Consider the following 23,771-nt stretch of genomic DNA (forward strand, 5'->3'; position numbering starts at 1 on the left):
GATATGCCCTTGCAAACGAAGCCTGTGCTACGCCTTTGGAACCTAGACGGCAGTAGTTGCTCGACTTAGCATTTGTAGACAGGACAACCGGCGCCAGTCTTTATTTACGCAGCCGGCGATAGCCTTGCCTTTTGCGCACGGCGGTAACACTGCCCCTCAGTGACTTGCACACAGCAGCGAAACCTTGGCTTTTAGCTTCATGGCTCAGCCTTCACGGGTAGGGGAACTTGGCACCAACACGTTTTACCGGCGAAACCTTGGTGAGGGGTGAGCCCATCTGGCTCACTGATGCATTGTGTGAACCAAGGTGGCCTTCGAGTGTCACCTTTGTTAGTGACCCCATCCGCTTTAAGGTCAAAGAAGATAGCGACGGGAATGTAAGGCTGGAAGAAGGGGTAGGCCTCTTCCACTGCTTGCATAGGAATGTGGCCTTAGGTGAGGACTTGCCTACCTTAGGCAAGAGGATGGTGAAGAGCACGGGCCTGAAGTCGTCCTCTGTTGGTCTCTGAGTGTAAGGGGGGCACCAATATTTAAAAGGATATTCTTCATGGACCATAAAGTGCTGGGCCGTTACCGGGGCATTCTGAAGCGCGCTTTCCTGCCAGCCGCCATCCAGTGCTAGGCAGGCTACTATGAGTGTTGCTCTAACACTGTCACGGTATTGTTGGAAACTTGGAGCCATGCCAGTAACACCTGGCTGCTTGGTCATGGAGAGGCAGGGATTTCGCTGCTAGATCTGCACTTCATCGGTGGGCTCCCACTCATCGGTTCTATGTACGCGCCCCCAAACTCAATCACTTTTGGAGGTGAATGGGTCGGGAAAGAAGAACCACCAGCTGGACTTCAGGAGCTGTTTAGAATTTCCAGTTGCTTTACTCCAAGTCCCAGAATGGACACGTGTCCTTCACTCAGTGGGTGGCATTCTTCTGCGGAGACTGCACTGATGAAGTTGGTCCGGGCTCAAGGAGAAAGGGGAAAGCACCCATGAAGGGAACCCCTCCAGTATTTGAGTTGCAAAGTGGGAACGACCACGTCTTCCTGGTGGCGTACTTAGTGCTCTTCTTTTGCAAGTTCGCTCTCCCGGGAGGAGTAGACACTATACGTCCAGGCACGTTCTATATGGCCTGCGACATGGCGACGGGGCGAGAGTACGTGCTTGGACAGCCGGTCTTGTGCATCATCTACTACGGCATGGGAGTCATGTCTAGGGGGAAAGCCTATCAGGGAGATGAAGGGGGAAATGGCATAGTGGACAGCGAAGCCTTCCCAGGGGATTTTAAGACGCCTTTCCCCATCCACTATGTGTACGGCACCTATACCAAAACTAGGGTGTTGGAGGAAACAATGTGTCCGTTTCTCCTGAAGATTGCTGGGTTAAACACTTCAGTGCTTGTATGCTTAAGAGATACAAGACACAATAAGTTTTCAGACTCACTCCTAGGCATGGTGGAATCCAGTCTATGTAGTGGACCCATATATTTTAATTGTTTTCCAAATTTTTCTGTTTCATTAACAGACCCAATATATTAGATATATTAACTATAAATTTGAAAACTCATGGATTTAGTATGACACATGGTTCTCAGAATTTAGCAATAGTATACAGAATTTATTATAAAGTAATGAATACTCTTTGTCCTAATATTATAAAAGCTGATAAGAAAGATCAAACTATATTATTCCAAACTAATATAGAAAAATCAAATACAATTATACCAAAAACCATTACTTGGTCCGATATTATTCTACCTCAATCATGGGCATTGCAAAATGCAAACCAGCTCAGAGAAGTGCCTATGAATAATATTCCTAACCAAATAATAGAACATCAAGATGGAAATATTGAAATAAAATTTCAACAGTCAGTCGTACAGGATGATATAAATATCAATAGGAAAAGAAATAAAAAACCAATAGTACCTGCTAGAAAATCTTGTCATACCACTCCCGATGTTATAATAGTTCCTCATCCATCAATACCTACAACATCTTCAGTCTTCCAATTACAAGGAGTCAAACGCACAGCTGATCACGTAGTCATTCCCACATATACATCTGAACCTGACATAGCTAAATTTCAAATACTTACATTACAAGTAGAAGATGAAGAAGATATCAACAATGATGCATATATGGAAGAATATTTAACTGCTAAACTATAAAGAAAAAAGCAAAAAATAGATATTAATTATGTCAAACAAGATTATCTTGCTCCAGAAAATCAAGGGATTAGGGAATGGTATCTTAAAACATTCCAACCCAGGTTAATAGAATTATTCCATAAAAAATATAACAAATTCTTGAAAAAAGAAAGAGAAACAAAAGGATTTTTTTTATGGTTACAAGAAATATGTACTCAATATAAAATAAACATTCCTCAATTCAATAATATTCAAACAATAGAAGTAAAAACATACATTAGTACGGATGGGACTACTACTGCTAGTACAGACCCTCCTGAAAAAAGTATAATATTAAAGGGAGTAATAACCCCTGTAAACAAAGGAGAACCACCACAATCCCTATATGATATTATTGCCACACCATATAAAGTTCTACCAAAAGAAATAGGTAAAAAACAAGAACTAATACCTCACAAAGTAGAACAAAACAATTATACAAATTTATATTTACAATCTTTAGGAAAACAAGCAGAACGAATAGAAAGATTAGTCACTCCCCAAACTAAGGGACTAACTCCTTCTATTCCGAAAGCAGTTTTGTACAAACCTCCTCCAGAACTTAATAAAAATAAATTTCATATAGGAGAAAATAATAAAACATTAATGGACCAGTTAATATCAAAATTAGCCCAATTAGATATTAGAGGAATACCCTCTCCCAAACTTAGTATTCCTACACCAATACCTAGCATTCTGAACCATTACTTACTATCCCAGAATCTTCTGATAGAGGAAAAACAAAGATACCAGAGCATGAGACTATGATGCTCCAAGCAGAGGAACCAGTTATAGAAGATACTTTACAAAACCAAGAATCTGCTTTTATGGATACTTCACCTATTGACTTAAATAGAATAGCATATGGTAAAGCATGGAAACCAATCACAACCTTACCATATTATAAGAGACCTACACCTGTTGATGTACAACTCGAAGAAGATGCTATACAACAAGCAGTTTCCTATTCAGGAAGATCAATAGTCAACTGGACAATAGATGGTTTATCTGAACTAAAAATATTAGATGTCATGAGACATATGACAATGTTTGCTTCAACAAATAAAATGGCAGGCAATCCAGATCAAGAGGTTGCCAAAGCAATAGTCAATGGATTCACTGGCTGGTTAAGAGGATGGTGGGATTTCTATGTTGATGATGAAACAAAAAACAGAATCCTCACCAATACAAGACAATGGACCGTCAGAAATGAACAAAATCAAGAAATAATTTATACGAAAAGTGATGCAGTAAACACCTTAATCTATACTATTACATTACATTTTGTAGGAAGTACAGCCCTATTAGCAGCAAGATCAGAAGATCTGCTGTCCAACCTTCGCTGTCCTACTTTATCCCATTATAAATGGTATAAGGGTGTCTTTTTCTCAAGATTACTTATACGAGAAAATTGTCAGTTAGACCATTGGAAAGAAAAATTTATTGCTGGTCTACTATACCTATTTGTAGAAAATGTCAAAGAGAGATTAAGAAAGAAACATAATGGAGTTATCATATATGTTGCTTATACACTTGGAGAATTATCAGCAGAAATATGTGCTGAAGGCTTAGCTTTATGTACTGATCTCAAACTCAAAAGATAACTTGATAAACAACAAATTACCAAGCGTAAAGAACTTGGTGATTTTTGTGAACAGTCTGTTTATCATTTAGATAGAAAAAATACTAAACCTGAAAAATTATATAAGAAAAAGAAAAAATATAAGAAAGACAAATATAGGTCAGATAAAGTCCAGAAAAAATATAAAAAGTCTAAAAATAAATTTATAAAAAGGTTTTCTCCAAATACAAAACATAAAAAGAAACTTCCCGCATGTTATAAATGTGGAAAAGTTGGCCATTACAAACATCAATGTAAACTAAAAAAGAAAATAGAAGCATTACACCTAGATGAATCAATCAAATCAAAATTATATAATATAATCAATTATGATACAACCTCATCAGATTCGACTGAATCACTTATAGGAAATATTCAAGATGACGACCTAATATGGACAGAATCATCTGATTCTTCAGATTCTTCTACTGATACAGAATCATCTCATCAAATGGAAGAATCCAATTGCACTTGTCCTATACCCACACATAATCTTCATATGCTTACTCAAGAAGATAATTTAATATTAGATCTCATAGAAAAAATTTCAGATTCAAAAGAAAAAAGATCTGTGATTACCAAATTTATTACTTTAGCTAAAACAAAAGCAAAAACACCTCCTATTAGTAAAACACCAGATGAATATAATTTTGCTTCTATTATGAAAAGAGTTAGTGAACAACACTTCACTAAACAAAAAGAACCTTCGATTTCAGACCTTAAACATGAAATCAAAGAAGTTAAGAAAGAGGTTCATCAATTAAAAAATAGAATTAAAATCCTAGAATTAAAAAATTTACCTCACCAAAATTCAGATACAGATGAAATTGAATTCAATCATCTTGTTACCACATATAGTCCTGATCCACCAGAAGATATACCAGACACTTCAGAAGCTAAACCACTTCTGATCACAACTTCTTCTTTAAACTTGATAGATAAAATCATGATTCAAAAATGGTTTGTCCAAGTCATTATTATAGTCGCTGAAGATTACCGCTTTCAAACATCAGCTTTAATAGATTCAGGTACTGACCTTAATTGCATCAATGAAGGATTAGTGCCAACAAAATATTTTGACAAAACAACTCAAATCCTCAATACTGCAGATGGCAGTAGACTCTTTATTAATTATAAATTATCAAATGCTCTGTTTGTAATAATCAACAATGTATTAACGCACCATTTATCATGGTCAAAGGACTCAGCCAAGCTGTGATTCTTGGAGTCCCATTCCTTACATTGCTATATCCCTTATCAATAGATCAAACAGGAATATCTTCTAATTATCAAAATGTACCAATACATTTTGATTTCATTCATAAACGAAAATTAAAAGAAATCAATAATATCAAAAGTCAATTACAAAATAAAGAAAACTTTCTTTGTACGTTAAAACAAGAAATTAAATATAAATATGTGGGAGAACAAATCCAGAATCCTTTTATCCAACAAAAGATTCAATCCATTCAACAACAGATAGAAACCTCTATTTGTAGTGAGCATCCCAATGCTTTTTGAGAAAGGAAAAAACATAGTATTAGTCTACATATGAACCTGGATTTGATGAAAAGCAAATCCCTACTAAAGCTCGCCCAATACAAATGAATACTACTTTATTAGACATGTGTAGAAACGAAATAGCTGACCTCCAAGCAAAAAAGCTCATAAGACCAAGCGCATCACCATGGAGCTGTAAAAATGCTGAAAAGGAACGAGGAGGTCCAAGATTAATCATTAAATATAAACCTCTAAATAAGGTTTTACAATGGATTAGATATCCTATTCCCAATAAAAAGGATTTACTAGATCGTGTAGCCAATGCTTGTATATTTTCCAAATTTGACATGAAGTCAGGATACTGGCAAATACAAATTCAAGAAAAAGATAAATATAAAAGAGCATTTAATGTACTCTTTGGACAATACGAATGGAATGTAATGCCATTTGGCCTAAAAAATGCTCCATCAGAATTTCAGAAAATAATGAATGATGTATTCAATGCTTATTATCAATTCATGATAGTTTATATTGATGATGTTCTAATTTTTTCCGAATCTATAGATGAACACATTAAACATATTAATACTTTTATTCATGCAGTCCAGAATGCTGGCTTAGTTGTATTCGCAAGAAAGATTACTTTATTCAAAACAACCATTAGATTTCTAGAATATAATATCCATAATGGTACTATTATTCCTATAGATCAATCCATCCAATTTGCTGATAAATTTCCTGATCAAATACTAGATAAAAAAGAACTTCAAAGGTTCTTAGGATGCTTAAATTATGTTAGTGATTTTTATCCCAATTTTGCGCTAGATGCTAAATTACATGATAGATTAAAAAAGAATCCTCCACTTTGGACGTATCTTCATACCAATGCAGTCAAAATAATCAAACAGAAAGTCAAAACCCTTGTTTGTCTTTCTCTTCTTCATCCTACTGCTTTCAAAATAATTGAATGTAACATCTCAGAGTTGGGATTAGGAGGCATCCTCAAACAACGAATAGATGGTCATGAACAACTACTCAGGTATACCTCTAAAGCTTGGAATCCAACCCAACGAAACTATTCTATGGTGAAAAAGGAATTACTTGCAATAGTCCATTGCGTCACCAAATTTCAAAGTGATATTCTCAATCAACAGTTTCTTATTCGAACTGATTGCAAAGCCGCCAAAGATATTCTGCAAAAAGATGTTCAAAACCTTGTTGCTAAACAAATATTTGCTCGCTGGCAAGCTATACTTTTTGGCTTTGATTTTACTATTGAACACCTTCCCGGGTCTTCTAATTCCCTTCCTGATTTTTTAACCCGTGAATTTTTACTGGGGGGGCAACACTGACGCCGACGACGATACACCACTTTCACTTGCACTACAGCTCTTTGCAGCTAATAATAATAATACTCTGTCTAACAAACCTACTCTCATGGGCTCTAGTAGCAATTCCTCTCGCAATGAGAAACGCCCTTTGGCAATAATACCATTTGAAGGTGAGAACCCGCCTTTGGCAACCCTTTCACCTTCCCCTTCTCCTGTTCACCAAATCACCTATCCTGACACAAATACATCCACTCTCGCCTATACTCCAGCTCAATCAAAACCATTCCTCGATCTGCATATATTGAACGAGCATACCTTATGGATATTACAATAGATGACCACCATACTAGTATGGACCCTATCAAACTTGCTCCATTATACCTTATCAACCATTTGAATCCAACCAATGGAGTCAAAACTCGTAAGTATTATGAAGCCATTCTTATGGAAACAGGATCCATCTCTGTTGTCCATTACTACCAGCAAAATACCAGAGTCATTGCATATTCAAAAATACAGATGAAGAAATTGCTTTCTTATGATGAGTGGGGTTGCAATCTTGCTCAAGGCAAAAAATTACATAATCCTGATTTTTCATACAAATATTACAAGTATGCCGAATACATAGAGGCATGGCATAAAATGTTTTATTACCAAAATCCAAACAACACTCATAGTTGGTATATTCAGTTTCGCCTACCTATTTTTGAAAGATTCCCCAATTGGTTTAAAAATTGGTTTTTAGTTTGGGGATCAACTACTGCAATTTTACCTCCTGCTTTCCAAAAAGTGCATGAACAATTTGTTATATTCAATAATAGTGATGATAATACAGACAATCACCTATAGTTTGTTGCACTATACCAACTCCCATAGATTATGAAATGGGAATACTCAATCTCTGTCAATAATACAGCCGACCATACTTATATCCCACGCTTGGGAAAAACCATCTCAGTAAAATGGTGGGACATCTTTAATATGGATCCCACAACCATAGTTCCCAAACGCATACCTCCACAAAAACCCATATATAATTTGAGTCTAAGTGGGCATAATACAGCCAATACTTCCTTTGATTTCCCCACCTATTTGAAAAATATGCTACAAACAAACCCGAATGCTTCCAAAGAAACCTTAGAACAACAAATGAAGGAAATCTTTGCAGAAGCAGGAAGAAAGCCGGTCTCATCAGATGAGACCGTACAGTCATCACCAGCTCACAACAATAGATACTTTCCCCTGAAAGAAACAGACCCTGAAGAAGAAGATGATCCAGACGAATTCAGTCAACGACCATAACTCATTACTACCACTCACTCATATTACTGTATCAAGATGCTCTCCACCGACATACGACAAACCAAGACTATGCCAAGATGCTCCTCACCGACACAAACGACAAACGATTATTATTTCAGGATACCAACAGTGTTCGCACCGACATAAAAGACAAAGTTGCATACTATTCACCGATGCCTCTTTGTCCACTACCGCCGACAAAGACAAAAGACTTTTTGCTTTTTCTTTTTCATTTTGTTTTCTTCCGTTGACAATATCTTCTTTTTGGTTTTAACCGTATTTCTTTTTGCTTCCTTCGCAATGAAGCAATCTCCTCTCGCCTCACCTATATAAGGTCTTCCCCTCACTTAGATCAACCAGGTCACTCAGGAGCTCTTCCTCCGACGCTCTCCTCTCATCTCTCTGCATTTCTCTCATCCCTTCTCTGCACTTCTCTCATTTCTTCTCTCTCTCAGAAGATACTCTTCTGTCTTCTACCTGCTCCATTTACTGCAACAACTATCCTGACCTCATAGCTCATGAATACCAGGTCACATATTCACTTTAATTTCCAGGTTCTATCTTTTCCTCCTTTTCAATATTCCTAGCATGTGTGATTGTAATCTTCGCTCTCTCCCTTCATATTGCCCTCAACACTGGAAACTCTTTTCCAGTTATTGCATATGTCAACAGTAAGTTTGCTTTTTGTATACAGTCTGTTACTTTTACAGTTAGTCTGTTTTACAGTTTGTTACTTGTAAATTTCCAGTTTGTATAAGCTCTCTTACAATTTCCTTTTCGATGTATCTGTACAAATTTATAAAAAAGTTTTTATAAGAATATGATGTAATGTCATGCAATTCAAAATAATATTTAGTATCAAAATAGGCAATCACAACCACACACAGTGGTTAGTAATTGACATATCAGTTTTACCCTTCCTTTGCATACTCTTATTATGTCTAAATTATTATAAAATATTACAAGAAATAATCAAATATAATAGCTTGATATTTACATACTTATGGTAAACATTATAGCAAGTTTTCACTGTATATATATATATATATATATATATATATATATATATATATATGAGTAATGATCCTATGAGACCCTCCCACACCCATGTGTGTAGGACCCCAAAGGATCGCTATTAAATTTGGCACAGATCTCTAGAAAAATCAAGTCCCACACCCATGTGATAACTTTTCTAGAGATCTGTACCAAATTTAATAGCGATCCTTTGGGGTCCTACACACATGGGTGTGGGAGGGTCTCAAAGGATCATTACTATATATATATATATATATATATAGAAAGAGACTACAAAACATCTATGAGCGAAAATGAGCAGTATTTTCGCCCATAAGCTCAGTGCCGTCCGAATTTTTCGGACGGTTTGGATTAAAGACCGTCACGGACTTAACGTGTCCATGGCTAGATTTTTGTCATGCAAATTTGAAGCAAAAAATATTGGGGGATCGCCACAAGTCCGTGACGGTTTTTAAGCAAAAGGCGAAACACTGTATGTATATATATATATATATATATATATATATATATGGGCAGTGATTTCATGCAACAGTTGTATCATAGTATAATACAACAACACTTCTAGAATACCATGTTTGTGATATTTGTATGACCCAAAATTTTGCACACACTCTCTCTTCATCTCAATAATCAATCCCCAAAAAAAAAAATTCAATTTGAACTCTAGATATGGTCAAAATGAGTCCCCTCGAAAAACGAATTTAGACCATTCATTTGGTGATTTCAAGATCTTAGCCTTTATAAACTCAAAAATCTTTTTTTTTTTTTTAACATTGTTCATCTAATGATAACAAAGCCATCCAAAAAAATTGTATATGAAAAAATCCTTCTAAGGCCTAGAGCTAAGTGTCTCACTAAAATGAACGATCTATGTTAATTGGGCTAAAAAAATACTTTCTAAGTTGTGTTTTCAAATTTTGATTTTTTGTGATTTTTCATTAGAACGAAAAGAGTGTATATTTCAAATTTTGGATCAAACAAATGGCCGTAACAAATGAAAAGAGTATATATTTCTCAGTTTCTCCCTCTCTGTCTATCTCCATATTTTCAAGGTTTAGGTATGCTCTCGCTCAAACCAGATATCCACTCTCTCAATCTTGATTTTTTTTTGTAGGGCATCTTTTGAAGTTTCTCCATCTCTCTGTATGGGATTTTTTTAGGGATCATTATCAGCTTCACACTCAAACCTGATATCCTCTCTCTCAATGTCAATTTTCTTTTGTAGGGCAGCTTTTGAAATTTCTCCATCTCTTTCTGTGTTTTTTTAGGGATCTCTATCAGTTTTCCACTCAAACCAGATATATCCTCTCTCTTAATCTTAATTTTTTCGGGTTTTTTATTAGTGGGTAAATTAATTCATATTTTGGGGTCCATTGTTTGTGATTCTCGCTTATTATGCCTTGAATGTGAAAGAGATCGATCTGCCAATTTCTGGATTAACTGGGGTATTTATATATTCTTTAAAACTGTGACCTACAACAGAGCTCTCAATTCGTGCCTTGTTCTAACTGTAAGTTAACGCTTTGATTTGGTTCTATGGTTTTAGGAAGAATCTGTTATTACATTAGCTGCATTTTCTGTAATACGTGCAACTTATTTCTTATTATGGTTGATAGAGGAGTAGGTGCTTCCCCATAAGTAGTTATCGAAGTTGAATTTCATCTTCACTAATGTGCCTTGAGCGGTCTGCTGCTTTTGGTAGCTATACCTCATGCATTCAATACTCACTTTTGGAATTTCCATTTTGTTGGTAGCCAATGTGCCAATGTTTATCAGTATAGGATTCTTTTGCAGAGTCTCTTGGTACTGCTGTTTATTGGATTAATGTGGCCGACAATCCCTTTTAGTATAATGCTTAATTTAAGGTCCTCATTTATGTACTACTAAGTATTAACTGTTTTTTTAAACTGTTAATCAACTATTAAGCAGGAAATTTTTATTTACATTTATAATTATGTCATACAGCCGGAAAACTATGAAAAACACAGCCTCAAGCTTCTTATTTAGAGTTATAATGTTTTATGTAAAAATGCAATGATCTTTCTTAATAATTTAGTCATATATATGAGAACTGCACTTGATGTTATTCTTGACAATAAAATAAATATGCATGAGTGCGTTAATTGCTGCACCCATTGTAAAATTTCAATCACTTCAAGGTTTGTAAGGAAAAGAAGATGGAGAATGCATATTCAATCAGAAGTTTTGATATCCATGTGTCTATGTTTTTATATCTGTTTCATTTATGCTTGTTATGTGGATGAATGCTATCCATTTGTTTTTACTTCTATTGAGAACTTAGCTTTCTCATGTAACATTGACAATGGGTTCCTTTTCTACTTTTCTTGTATTTGCTTGTCAACCTTTTCCTTTCTTGTTAATTGTATCCTTTATACCCTTTATAATTGTTAAACTTATTTTTGTGTCTATGTTTCTCTATCTCGCTCTCTATGTCTTCTTTTATTTTTTGGCATCTTTGTCTAGGCACCTGCTAGCATAGATTACAGTCCATGTTCACCATGTTGGAATCCGTTAAAATGGCACAATTGAAAAACCATATTGAGATAATTCTGTATTTCTGTTTATAGGATTCATTTCCTGGGACAAAGAAATGGATTATCTAAACGCAATAATGTCATTTTCCCTAAATATCGATGACTGTGGCACCAACACTTTTTCGGAAGAGTGTGATGCCGATTCTATGATGCAAGATACTAGTAACTTGGATGGGGGACAAGATTCATTGTCTGTAGATGAAGGGGCAGCACTCGCAAGAGGTGTGCGCATGTAAGTGGCAGCTTGTGGGGTTTGGCATAAAAAAAGGAGCTACATTTTGGAAACACGGTTCTAATATTATATATAAATTTGTGAAATATTTTTATAGAACTTGGAAATTGTCTTTTTGGTTTAGAAATGGAGTTTAAGTTGGTATTTTCAGTCATAACTGCTAAGTTACTCAATTGAAATTTGAATAAAAAAATAGTTAACTCAATTGAAATGCTTCAGTATCTATTTTTTAGCGTGCTACATTCTTTTTTTGGATGAATATGGATGGAGCCACATCATGATTTTTTTCTATATCATACGTGATTTATGAACAATTGCTTTGTTGATGAACCAAACAACCTTAAATGAACCTTTGTGTTGGTTGCTGCTCAAAGGTAACCCTAATGAAGCCGGGATGAGGCTGTTATTAGAAATCATGAAGGAAAAATTTGTTGACGTTCTTAGCTTTGTTGGATATTGCAATGTCATCAAGGTCGAGGCTTGTGTGACGTTCTTAGCAACGAATTTTTATAATTTAACCAAAACAATTATGCTGTTGATTTATGAAATTCATTGGTCATGTAAGAGGAGATTCATGTAGAATTTTTAAAATTCAGCAAAGGCTCTTTGAGAATTCGAACTGTTAATTTGTCTTTTGTCATTACAGTCTTGTATGAAATATTTGGGTGGTTTGAGTTTTGTTCTTCCATTAACAGCATCAAGATCTATTACGGTCTTGTATGAGATACTTGTAAATTCTTAAAGTTTGGTGGGATTGTAATGTGATCCCTTCCAATGTTTTGGAAACAAATATATTTCAAGAAATGGATTCACATGCTTTTTGTGTGTGTGTGGCTGTCGCATACAGAATGTTCCGTTAAAATATGATAGACAGAATTTCCAAGAATGCTAAGAAACTGGAGCAGGTCTCACTGTCACTATTTCTTTCTTTAAAATGATATACTGATCTGCAATAATTTCATATATTTCTTTTTGGGAACTTTTCTGAATATTTAATATGCATTTCCGTCTTCCTTTTTTCTGAATTCATAGAAGCTCAGAAAGAGATTGATTTCCCTTTTTCTGAATTCTAAGCCAGCCAAAAATAATAGAAGCTCAGTAATAGATTGATTTGCCAGCATTAGATACAAGCTCTCTGAGTCTCAAAAAAGGCCAAGCTTGAAAATTGAAAATCATATACCATCGTGCCTGCTTATATTGGACTTGGCTCCTTGACTTTTAAGGGCCTGTTTATTGCGCTGCTGTTTGTGCGATGAAGTTTGGAGAACGGTAGAGAGAGAGATTCACAACAATTTTTACAAGAATGCTCAACTAAAGGAGAGTGACCCATCTAACAAGGAGCTCAACACAATGAATTATTTGACTCAAGGAGATGAGCAAGGATCAATGTCCAAATTTTGTTTACAATTTTTAAAAATTTTTACACTGAGAAAGAGAGAGAGATCCAGACCGATTTCTACAATTGCATTTCCCAGCTGTAAAGCGAAAGGTATTTAATAAAATCCTCAACTCAATGAAAAGCCTCGGCTCGGCTCTCCAACTTCAGTCAATATTACTGAAAAGAAGACAAATGTAAATAAAAAAAAAAAAAGCCCCCAAATTAGAGTGACTAGAATTCTCAACAAAAGACTGCTCCCTCTCCAACTCTGATCATCGAAAGCACTGAATCCATATGTGCTCACAACACCAATAATGAAACCCATCCATCAGCATCCAATTCATTCATTTTCATAAGCCACAACTGACTCTGGGGAAGCAGATCCCTAAGCAAGCACTTCGTCGAACTTCTCAGTCTTGCCCAACACCACCACAATCTGTAAAAGCAGATAAAACCCACAAAAAGAAGGCAATTTGTGTGTTTGTGAGTGAAAGAGAGAGAGATGCCTACTGAATTCAAGTTTTCAAAAACAGTAAAGGTCCCCCACTGAATCCAAGCCTTCAGTAGTGCCCAAATCTTCCACTGAATTCAAGTTTTCAAACACTGTTCTAAAATAACAACAACAAACGTAAAGGTCCCTCAACTGCTGCGCAATTAAATACGTCATGAAGTGATGTCCAAATTGAAAAATTCCTTACAGATCAGTACCATCTAAAATATCACTTCCACAAATAAACCTCAGACAAACATCAAATGATATTGAGATGTAGTGAGCAACATATAAAACCTGCAAACTAACTATAATGAGAACAACAAAAAACATCACAAACTTTCAAAAATAGCAAAACTTTCAAAAAAGAATAGTAAACTACTAGCGATAATGAATGGTATAAACTATTAGCTCTTAGCTGTCAGATCTTCATTGGGTGATTCAAAATTTATATTACTATCTGAATTTTCATTTTTTTTTTAGAAATCAGATCGTAATAAAATTTTAAACGTAAGTACTAAAAAATAGGGCGCACAATAAAAAAATATATATATAATATTTCTTTAAATATAAAATGACCGAAATACCCCTAAAAATGACGGAAATTTGGTCATTTTAAATTATTGAAAGTAATTTTTTTATATTTTTATATGATGCAAAATAGTACAAGGTATATACACCCAAAATTTCATATTAATCTGATTTATAAAAAATATTAAAATTAAAATAATGATATGAATTTTGAACATGATCAAAATCAAATAGATCGGTACTAATAATATAATTGCTATGATGGCATCATCATAAATTGGATAAGACATCACGAATAGGATTTTGCAATAGCTGGGAGCTAGTCGAATAGCTAGGATGACATCATCATAGATTGGATGTCACAAAATGGGGAGCTAACAACAGAATCACTAGGATGACATCATCATAAATTGGATATGACGTCACAAAATCGAATAGTTGGGAGCTAGTAGTAGAATCACTATGACATCATCATAAATTTCATATGATGTCACAAATCAAATTTGTAAATTGAATATAAATTTGTAAATTGGATATAACGTCACGAATTAGATTTTACAATAGCTTGGAGCTGAGTTTAAAAAATTATTGATCCGATCCGAAATCGGGCGATTTGAATCGAAAATCATTATGATCATTCCAAATCTCGTAATATATGGGGATCTAAATAGTTTTGAAGTCACGATTCTGACGTCACATAACCTGTTCGACACGTCATGCTCTTACACAACATCAATGTTTTTTATTTGTATTTGAGATATCCAAAAATAAAGATATCAAATGGTTACATATAGTATGAGCACCGCTTTTTATCATCAAGCAGCCGATTGAGGTGTTGGTTAGTCCCCCCTACATACATAGGCCTCTTACAAGAGGTCCTGAGTTAGCTTATGTGTTAGGACTAGTCATGAACTAAAAGATTTTTTTAAATGTGGTGTAAAAAGTTGTGTACTATGGGATTCGAATTTTGTCAGAGTTGAACTTTATGTGTTAAGACTAATAGAAAGGCATTCTAACACATTTGGTTTAAATTTGAGGGATTAATATATTTAAATAAAAATATGATGAACAAACTAATTCTAAAACTCCCATCGCTCATAGGGTGAGATTGAGTTACTCGATCGAATTCGGCTTTGGCCGAGTTTCAGAATACTGAGCATATCACTGCGAACCCTAAGAATAGCTAGCCATGATTCCTCAAATGTGTTAAGATTTAAGAATCCTCTTAGATGTCGAAACGGGAATCCCAAAAGTTGGATCCTACTAAGATCGTATACTTATATGCTAGAAACAAAATAAGAGAGAGCACGAACCATAATACGAGAAATAAAACATGAAATACACATGCTAAGAAGATACCCATCTCTATTCCACAGCTAAACCACAGTCCAGGAAGAGACCCTTGAGAGCAATTGAGACTTTCTCTCACTAAAAAGAAAAACCACTCAAAATCTTCATAAAAACTGCTTCTCTTCAAGAAACCGCATCTCAATCTACAGGAAGTACATCCATGGTATTCTCTCCATATGAAACTCTCTTCTCTCTATGGGAGGCCTTGCTAATGATGCAGAGGAGGCTCTGCCTCTCTCTTTAGAGGAAGCCACATTTTCATCTCTTTAGAGGAAGCCATATTTCCCATTCCGTGACCCAAATAGGGCACATATTGTCTTTCATCTTTCATCTCATATATATAAGATTAGGACTCTATACTAAATAGGAAACCTCCTATAGATGTTGCATATATCTCAAAATCAATAAATATACACAAGAGTCATAATCTTATTGGATTTCTATTTCTTTTAGAAAACTTATTAATATCAATCCCAATCCCACATAACATATGATTTCCTTATGTGGGTGATTTTGGATATCACCATATCCAATAATCTTCACTTCGATATCAAAATCACCTGTTCATCATGCCAGCATCTATTGGATAGCTTTATGAATTCTTCATCTTTTATCAAATAATTTATTTCATTATTATTGCTGAAAAATAGTGTTTTCAATAAAGCGTTCGCATACTTTATCATATGTTTTTCATCAAACTAATGCACAAACACTAGCCCTGTACTGAACTATGGGCTATGATATCAATTGTAGAGGATAAAAACCAAGGTTTTACAAAAATAAAGGAAAGAAAAATAGTGTAGAAAAATAAAAGATCAGAGACACAAAAATTTACGTAGTTTGGCAAGTTACCTACGTAGACGTGACAACAAAGTCTTTTCCATTAATAAAAAAAATATTATAAAAACGTGGAGAATACAATGGATTACAATCTCTCTCTCTCTCTCTCTCTCTCTCGCCCTAAAACATAGTCTTTCTCTGACTACAATATCTATCCAAAGACTAAAAAAAACTAACCATTTTCTCTCTCTTATTTGTATCTCATTTTGTTCTTGTATATTTTTCTCTCCATAAAGCTCTATTTATAAATAGTAACAACCATTAAAAGGCCCACGTAATTCATTTTCCTATTTTGATTGGGTCTCTTATTTCCCATAGATTTCCTACATCTAATAAGATTTAGGAAATGTTTCATCTCCTATTAGGATTCACGTGATTCTAATATCTAAATCATCCTAAATCATAGGATCTTCTTAATGATAAGAAATATAAGTAAGTACATTAAAAGTAAATAAATATATTATTTAATTATAAGTAAATACATTATAACTAAATATATTATTAAATAAATATATAATTTCTATAGGCAACACTAGACTACAACACTATTCTACACGGGGAGGAGGCTTTGAACTTGTATTAGCAGCATTTTCGTCTCATGAGACAACACTGGAAGTGGAGAAGGGGGAGGCATCTCCTTTCTTTTTTCTTAAAATTTAGATTTGGATTCTAGAAACTACAAAAAAATAAGGACAAAAAAATATAAACAACAAATAATGGAAAAACATAAATGAATAGATAGAGAAGAAATTGTTTGCATTTACTAATATGCGGAATGTTGTAATTTTAATTATATTTTTATTTTACATTTACATATGTAATTTACATATATTGGAAAATAATTTCTTTAACAGAGAGAGAGGTAGGTGTGCATGTGGGTTCGGGGCAGAAGATGAGCGAGAGAATACAAATAGGGAAAATATGTAAATTTATGGGAGGAATTGAGAGAGAGAAAGATGTGAACGTTCATATTGTAGCAAGCACTAATTATAAATCATAAATGGTTTAATCATAAATATTTATATTGTAATAAAGGCTTCCATGGGAAATAATAACTATCATTAATACATATACACATCTTCTTATTTAAATATTAACAATATTAATTGACTAAGCATAAGGATAAGGGAGCAATTTAAACAACAAAAAGGGCAATTAAGGAAATAAAAAGGACATGTGTGAAAATAATAAAGGAGGACCTCCTCTCGCTTAATAAAAGAAAGGAAAATAATATATATATATATATATTATATTTATCATTATTATGAAAATATCTTCAAGTTTCCCTTATTACACTTATATCTGTCTTTCAACTTCACAACATTTTTTTTTTAACAAAAAGACAGAATTGCCCATTTTTGGTTTTGCAAAAATGGAAATTTAAGAATTTTCAGATTCGGAAACTCCGAATTTATATTTTTTCCTACAAGCATTACCCATAAAATTTTCAAGTGAAGCAAATTTCCTTTTCCATCAATAAGAATAAGAAAAGCAGACAATCGCCTCTACATTTGGGGGGGAATAAATCATTATCACCTACTTTTAAAATGGAATATATGATGTAAACCTATAAAAAGGAAAGGAGAAGCACTTTAAAGAAACAAAAAAGGAAAAAAAAAGGAGAGAGAGATTTTCAGGAAAAATTAATATAAGAAAAACGAAAAAATTGTAGGAGAAAGAAAAATTTTAAAAAAATAACAAAATAGTATATGTAAACTTCCAAAAAAAAAACACCACCGCTAAGGATTCAGGCCAGTACCTCACCTCAATTTGTAGAAAAAACAAATTAAGACAAAACAAGATGAGAAAGATTTTTACAAAAAATTAATAAAATAAAAACAAAAACATTGTAGGAGGAAGAAAAAATTAAAAATAACAAAATAGTATCCATAAAGTTCCAAAACAAATACCACCGATAAGGGATTGAGGCCCATACCTAATGCAAAAATGAGAGTTCAGTAAAACCCAAACAACAAAATTTAAATACAAGAGAAAATAGAATTACACAGCCTTCTCCCATAAAATAACAATAAAAAAATTTATTTAAATGGAATAAAATCATTCTATATGTTTTCCTTTTTCTTTTCTTTTTTCTTCTGTTGAATAACTAGTTAAGTACCCAATAATTTGCGGCTATATTGAAGGGATAATATAATAAGATTAAGTAAAGTCTTTGATGGTTTCAATTATTAAAATAGGGAAAAATAAAAATAAAAACAATAACTAACTAGAAAGTCTCATATTCATGTAACCGTCATCAGATAGAATCCACAACTACAAGGAAGAAACTAGGGGAAGAAAAGACGTTAAAAAATATATAAGAAACATACATTGATATCAACTGTAATGTTTCTATGGGGGATTGGAAAACGAACACCATCACGATCCATTGTTGTACTGGAAATTTATCCATTGCCAAATAAATCAAAGTTAGAAAAAAATCTTTTTTATTTCCATAAAAATGATGAAAAAATTTGTGAAAATTAGTGTGAAAATTTTTAGTTTTTCAAAAACTGTAAAAATATAAATTTGGATTTTCAAAAATTAAAAATTCTAAAATTTTGATTTTTGAAAAACTGAAAATGGGAATTTTTGTATTGTTTATTTTTTTAAAAAAATGGTATGAAATTGAACAAACGAATAAAGGTGTAATAACGGGAACTGAGAGGTATATTTGTAATAATGATAAATATAACGGATATATACGTTATTTTTCATAATATATAACTAGCCCTAGCTTGACGCTCAAGACGAAATTTGTGGGCCGACGAAGACCACCTAGCTGGGGTCACCCAACCCTTTGCTAGTTGTAAAGCTAGCTACTTAATCTCATGATAAAAAATGAGGGATCTTTTATTAGGTGCTTATGTTGCCTACACAAAGATTAAGGGCATTTTAGTTATTTTCAAATATTTTAAAATACCATAATAATAAAGAGGGTGGGTTCTGCCTAACCAACATGCCTATTTATGGTCTTGTGGCGTTGGGCACCTCCCTCTATCTTCTCTCTCTCCAAAGTTGTTCGCATATGTTTTGTCACTAATCAATCACAACTTAAGGCATCTTTCTTTTTCTTCCCTACTTTTCTTTTCTTGATGTATTCTCTATTTACTTAGGAAGGAAATGGAGCGTTTAACAAAAATACAAACACCAGTTATTTAATATTCAAGGAGGTTACAAGTGTCCAATTTCAAATCGGGTAATTATGAGTACTAGCGGAATCCACGTGCTCTGCATGTGATTTGATTTCTTTAAAATAAACTGGAAGATTTTTAATATGGGTGTGGTTTGCATAAGGTTACCACCTTAAACTGTCAAAGTAAGGTGCACCATTAAATTTTATCATTAGCTGTAATTTTGGCATAAAAAATTCATAAGATATCCTAAAAATCTATTTTCATATCTAATTATGAAATTTTAGACTCGTAAAATGGTTCAGATCAAATAGATCTATGAACACATGAAAAAATTGAAAATAGAAGGTCCACATAATATGTTGTAAGATGCACTATTTTTGGGACTCAAAATCTTTTTTTTTTTTTTTCATATTTATACATCTCGATGTAGAGATAATCAAGTATTGGGTTTTTCAGCTTCAAAATAGTCTTTTACGTTGGATTTTTTTAAGTGCAACTTAATTCTACATTTTAAGAGTGTTATTTTTATGGTACTGATTTATTGTGCTGCTAGGTTGTTTATACTCGAAATTGGGGGTAGGGGACTTTGCCCCCGCCTTGGTTTCGGGTGTAAATAAATTGATGAGTTGATAGAGTATGGGCCCTATCAAATTACGTTCCAAAGAAGAATCAGGTCCTAAGACCTTATCCCTCTCGGATTGCCGACAAAAAAGGCTTCGCTGCTATCTTAACCTTGGAACTCAACAAAGAAATCTTTCGAAAGTGGTAGAGATAAAATGAGATTTTAAAAAAAAAAGTTGAGAAAAAAAACAAAAGAAGATAATCATAAATAAGCAACTAAACTAGGGAAATATAAATAAATAGGGGTGAAGAATCTAACTACAAGATGCAAGAGAAATAAGAAATTAAAGAGCATGGAGATAAAAATGTGAATCTAATCAAAACATACATGACATAAAATGAAAGAGACAAAGAGTAATATGGAAATACAAGCACGGTTACAAAGAAAGAAACGGATAGATCCTCATCAATGAGGCAGAGAGAGATGAGTATGAAATGCTCATAAAGATAATAATATAACATGAGAAGAAATAAAATGGATGAGAGGGAGGGTTAAGAAAGCTAATACTAATAAGTAACATGCAATGAGAATAACAAAACTAAATATAAGATAGAGATAAAAGGAGATATCATAAGAAGGAGTGTTAAGACAAATGAGATAGAGAGAAATAGGAAATGACTCATTAAAAAGGGGAAGAGAATGATAGATGGATACAAGTTACTAATAAAAGTTAATGAAAGACAAGAAAAATGAATGCAACAAGAAGAAAATAAGAGAGACTGAGCTATTGAACAAAATATAACGGAAAAAGATTGAAGTAAATATAAAAGAGAATAGAAAACAAGAGGGATGGAAGGAATGAGATTAAACTACATAATAAGGGGAAAGGGGAAAGATTAAGATAAATCTCCCTAACTAAAATAGAGAAGATACAATAAAGAATAGACTAATAATCGCTGCAAAGAAAAAAACGAGAGGTGAGAGAGATCTACATTACTAAATGAGTGAGAGGGGAAATAGAAACATACAACAAATTAAACAAAGAATCTAAAAGAGATAAAACAACCACACAATAAAAAGATGAGAGATTGAGATGAAAGGATAGAAAGGGTTTATGCTATCAAATAAAGTTAACTATGAATGAGCATTAATGTAATAAATCAAGAAGATAGATGATCATAAGAGATAGAGAAAGTAAATTTATACTAAATCAGATGGGAGAAAAAGGGGATCTATGTCATCAAAGAAGAAAATGGGAAAAGGAGATAAACATCACAAACATTAAGAAATAAAGATTATTATGAAAAGAGAATAAACTATTTAACAAAGAGAATGAGAGACAATGATGAGAAGAGAAGATCTACATTACCACATAAAGAAAAATAAAAAGAGAAGTAAATGCTGCAAGTAAAAAATAATAAATATAACAAGAAAAGGAAATATAATCATATAATGAGCGAGATAAGAGGATAAAGAAAATAATAAACTTACACTATGAGATGAACACAAGGGGAAAGAGGAATAAATGCCAACCAAAATGGAAGATGGAAAGATGATTAAATGCTAATCAATAAGAACTTGAAGTAAGAGCCTTGAGAGAGAGGGAGATAGAGAAATAACCATAACTAAATAAAGACGATAAATACTACATTAAATGTAAAAGCAAAAAGAGACAAATGGATCATAAATAAAGGAAAATAAGGTAAAAATCATAAATACGAATAAAAAAGCAATAAATGTGAGAAACAATAAGAAAAGGAAAAGAAAATGATGCTTTAGGTAGGGTCGCCATGCCCGGCGCCTAGAGTCGGCATCGATTCAAATTGTAAGGTTGCACAATCAATCTCGAACTTTCTCTGTTTTAACAGGGCAAATAGAAATAGGAAGAAGAGGGCCTGAAAGGTCTGATTATTTGGACCGCCTTTAGTTTGAAGTGTAGCTTGAAGGAGTTTGTAGTTGTAGTTTTGGACTTAAGGGTTTGGTAGGATGGAGGTTACCCAAGTGGGCTCACCTTGGGGCTTTTCTCTCAAGCGCTATCTTAGGATCAAAACTAAGGGAATTTGGGCATAACCTAGGCTCAAAATCCTAAAATGTTCAAGCCATTTCGATGAAGTAAAAGGGGCTACTTATAGGAAAATGGACCCATGACAGCTTGTAGGTAAGTTTTGTGCAATTTTTGGGCCATCAGAACTTCGTCAACACTTGGATTGGCACTGGTGCTAGTTGGAATGGTGTCATGTCATTAATGTTATAATAATGATGGTCAGTGAATATTAATTGCTCATTAATGCGCCTTTTGTACGACCTGTCATAATCTGGTGCCATTGGCAATGGCACCGACGGCATTTCAACTACCTTCAAACATTGTTCATGATACATGTCACGTTTTATGATCTAGTTCAGATGAACTAATTATAGCTTGAAGCTATTCCAACTAGCGCTGACGACATTTGGACTGCCACCAGATATTAGTTGTCTCGCCGTTTTGATTGTACCTTCGTCTGATCATCAACCAATGAGGATTCGACAACCTTGACCTGTACTGATATCTAACATGTCAGTACAAGTCTGCTATGTTGGTGGGAAAGGACTGACATGTCGGCGGGTACAGAGTGACATGTCAGCTCGTTACTTTAGTCACACCGGCTAGGCTATTTCCCGTCTGGTGAAGATCTCGGGACCTGGCACTGGTGGAAATGGCGTTGGTGACATTGACCATGCCGCCAGGCTTCTTGGTCATGTTGTAGCTCGAAAAGGGAGGCTCGGTGCTTGGTGTCATTTACACTGACGATGGTGCCGATGGGAATGGCACCAGGTTTCTGGTCTTCCGGGTCACCCATGCTGTGACTAAGATGCCTTTAGTATCTTGCCGTCACACTTTTGGTAGGGCTTTGATGCCCGTTGAGGTAACATCATAACCTTTCTTTCTGAATGCTTCATGGTCAGGTCGTTCTGAGTCTGCCTTGCCTTATTTAGCCTGTTGACACTTTTGATCCCACTGGAGCAATAGGGCTTTTGTAGAGGCTAGGTTGACAGAGAAAGGGTTCTGGTGGGCTAAATGGTTTAAAATACCCAGGTGGTCTGCCTGTGATATTTCAACATGTCAATAACTTCTCTAGTCAAGATCGGGGTGTTTACACATCTCAATTTGTGTGATGAATTTAATGTCAACTATAAATGGCTCTAAAGGTACCTAGGGAAAGGTAATAGTGAAAAGTTTCTACTATAAGAACATGTAAAACCGACCTATGTAACTTAGATTGAGTCAGAACAATTGTAACTTAGTAACTTTATAATTTGACTAATAAGTTCATATTATACTTATAAAGGAGTAAACAATTGATTAAGATTTAAAGTTGATATTCAATTAATATTAATATTAATATTAAATAAATTACTGTTTAAAACAGTACAACATGTCATTTTTTTGTGGCACTATATTGTGTTACTTGTGTTATTATTTTAAAGAAGTACTAATATTAAGTAAACCACTGCTTCGAGTAGTGCAAAGTACCATTTTTGTGGTGCCACTATGTTGTGCTACCTACTCGACTTACAAAATTCATTTTAAAGAAATTAACATGAACATTGAATTTATTTAAAACGAACTCATTATAGAGTTTAAAGGGACATGTTCATTAGATTGTTTAAATATTATAAACTGAAAGTTCTTTATTATGATCTTGCTAAATTATATTACATGTTTGTTTTTAATTAATTTTGTAAT

The 23,771-nt window shown here is 33.9% G+C and overlaps 1 protein-coding gene across 4 annotated transcripts in view; it reads left to right on the forward strand.

The window, feature by feature from the left end:
* The window catches only part of LOC18429945 (NADH dehydrogenase [ubiquinone] 1 beta subcomplex subunit 2-like), a 91,581-nt gene extending 79,021 nt beyond the window's left edge, over nt 1-12,560 (forward strand). For 3 of the 4 annotated variants that reach the window (XR_016058601.1, XR_016058602.1, XM_088870928.1), the window contains one exon: nt 11,558-11,961. Coding sequence is in view for 2 of the 4 variants with exons in the window: in XM_088870928.1 (XP_088727054.1) it covers nt 11,558-11,593 (36 nt within the window). In the remaining 2 variants the exon portion in view is untranslated. Of the gene's footprint in view, nt 1-11,557; nt 11,962-12,130 lie in introns of those variants that run through there. The other variant, XM_088870929.1, reaches the window with a different exon arrangement.
* The last annotated feature ends 11,211 nt before the right edge of the window (nt 12,561-23,771 follow it).

This window comes from Amborella trichopoda, chromosome 6 (genome assembly GCF_054954075.1).
Source record: "Amborella trichopoda isolate Santa Cruz 75 chromosome 6, AtrichopodaSantaCruz75HAP2 v2.0, whole genome shotgun sequence".
In the NCBI taxonomy this organism is placed as follows: Eukaryota; Viridiplantae; Streptophyta; class Magnoliopsida; order Amborellales; family Amborellaceae; genus Amborella; species Amborella trichopoda.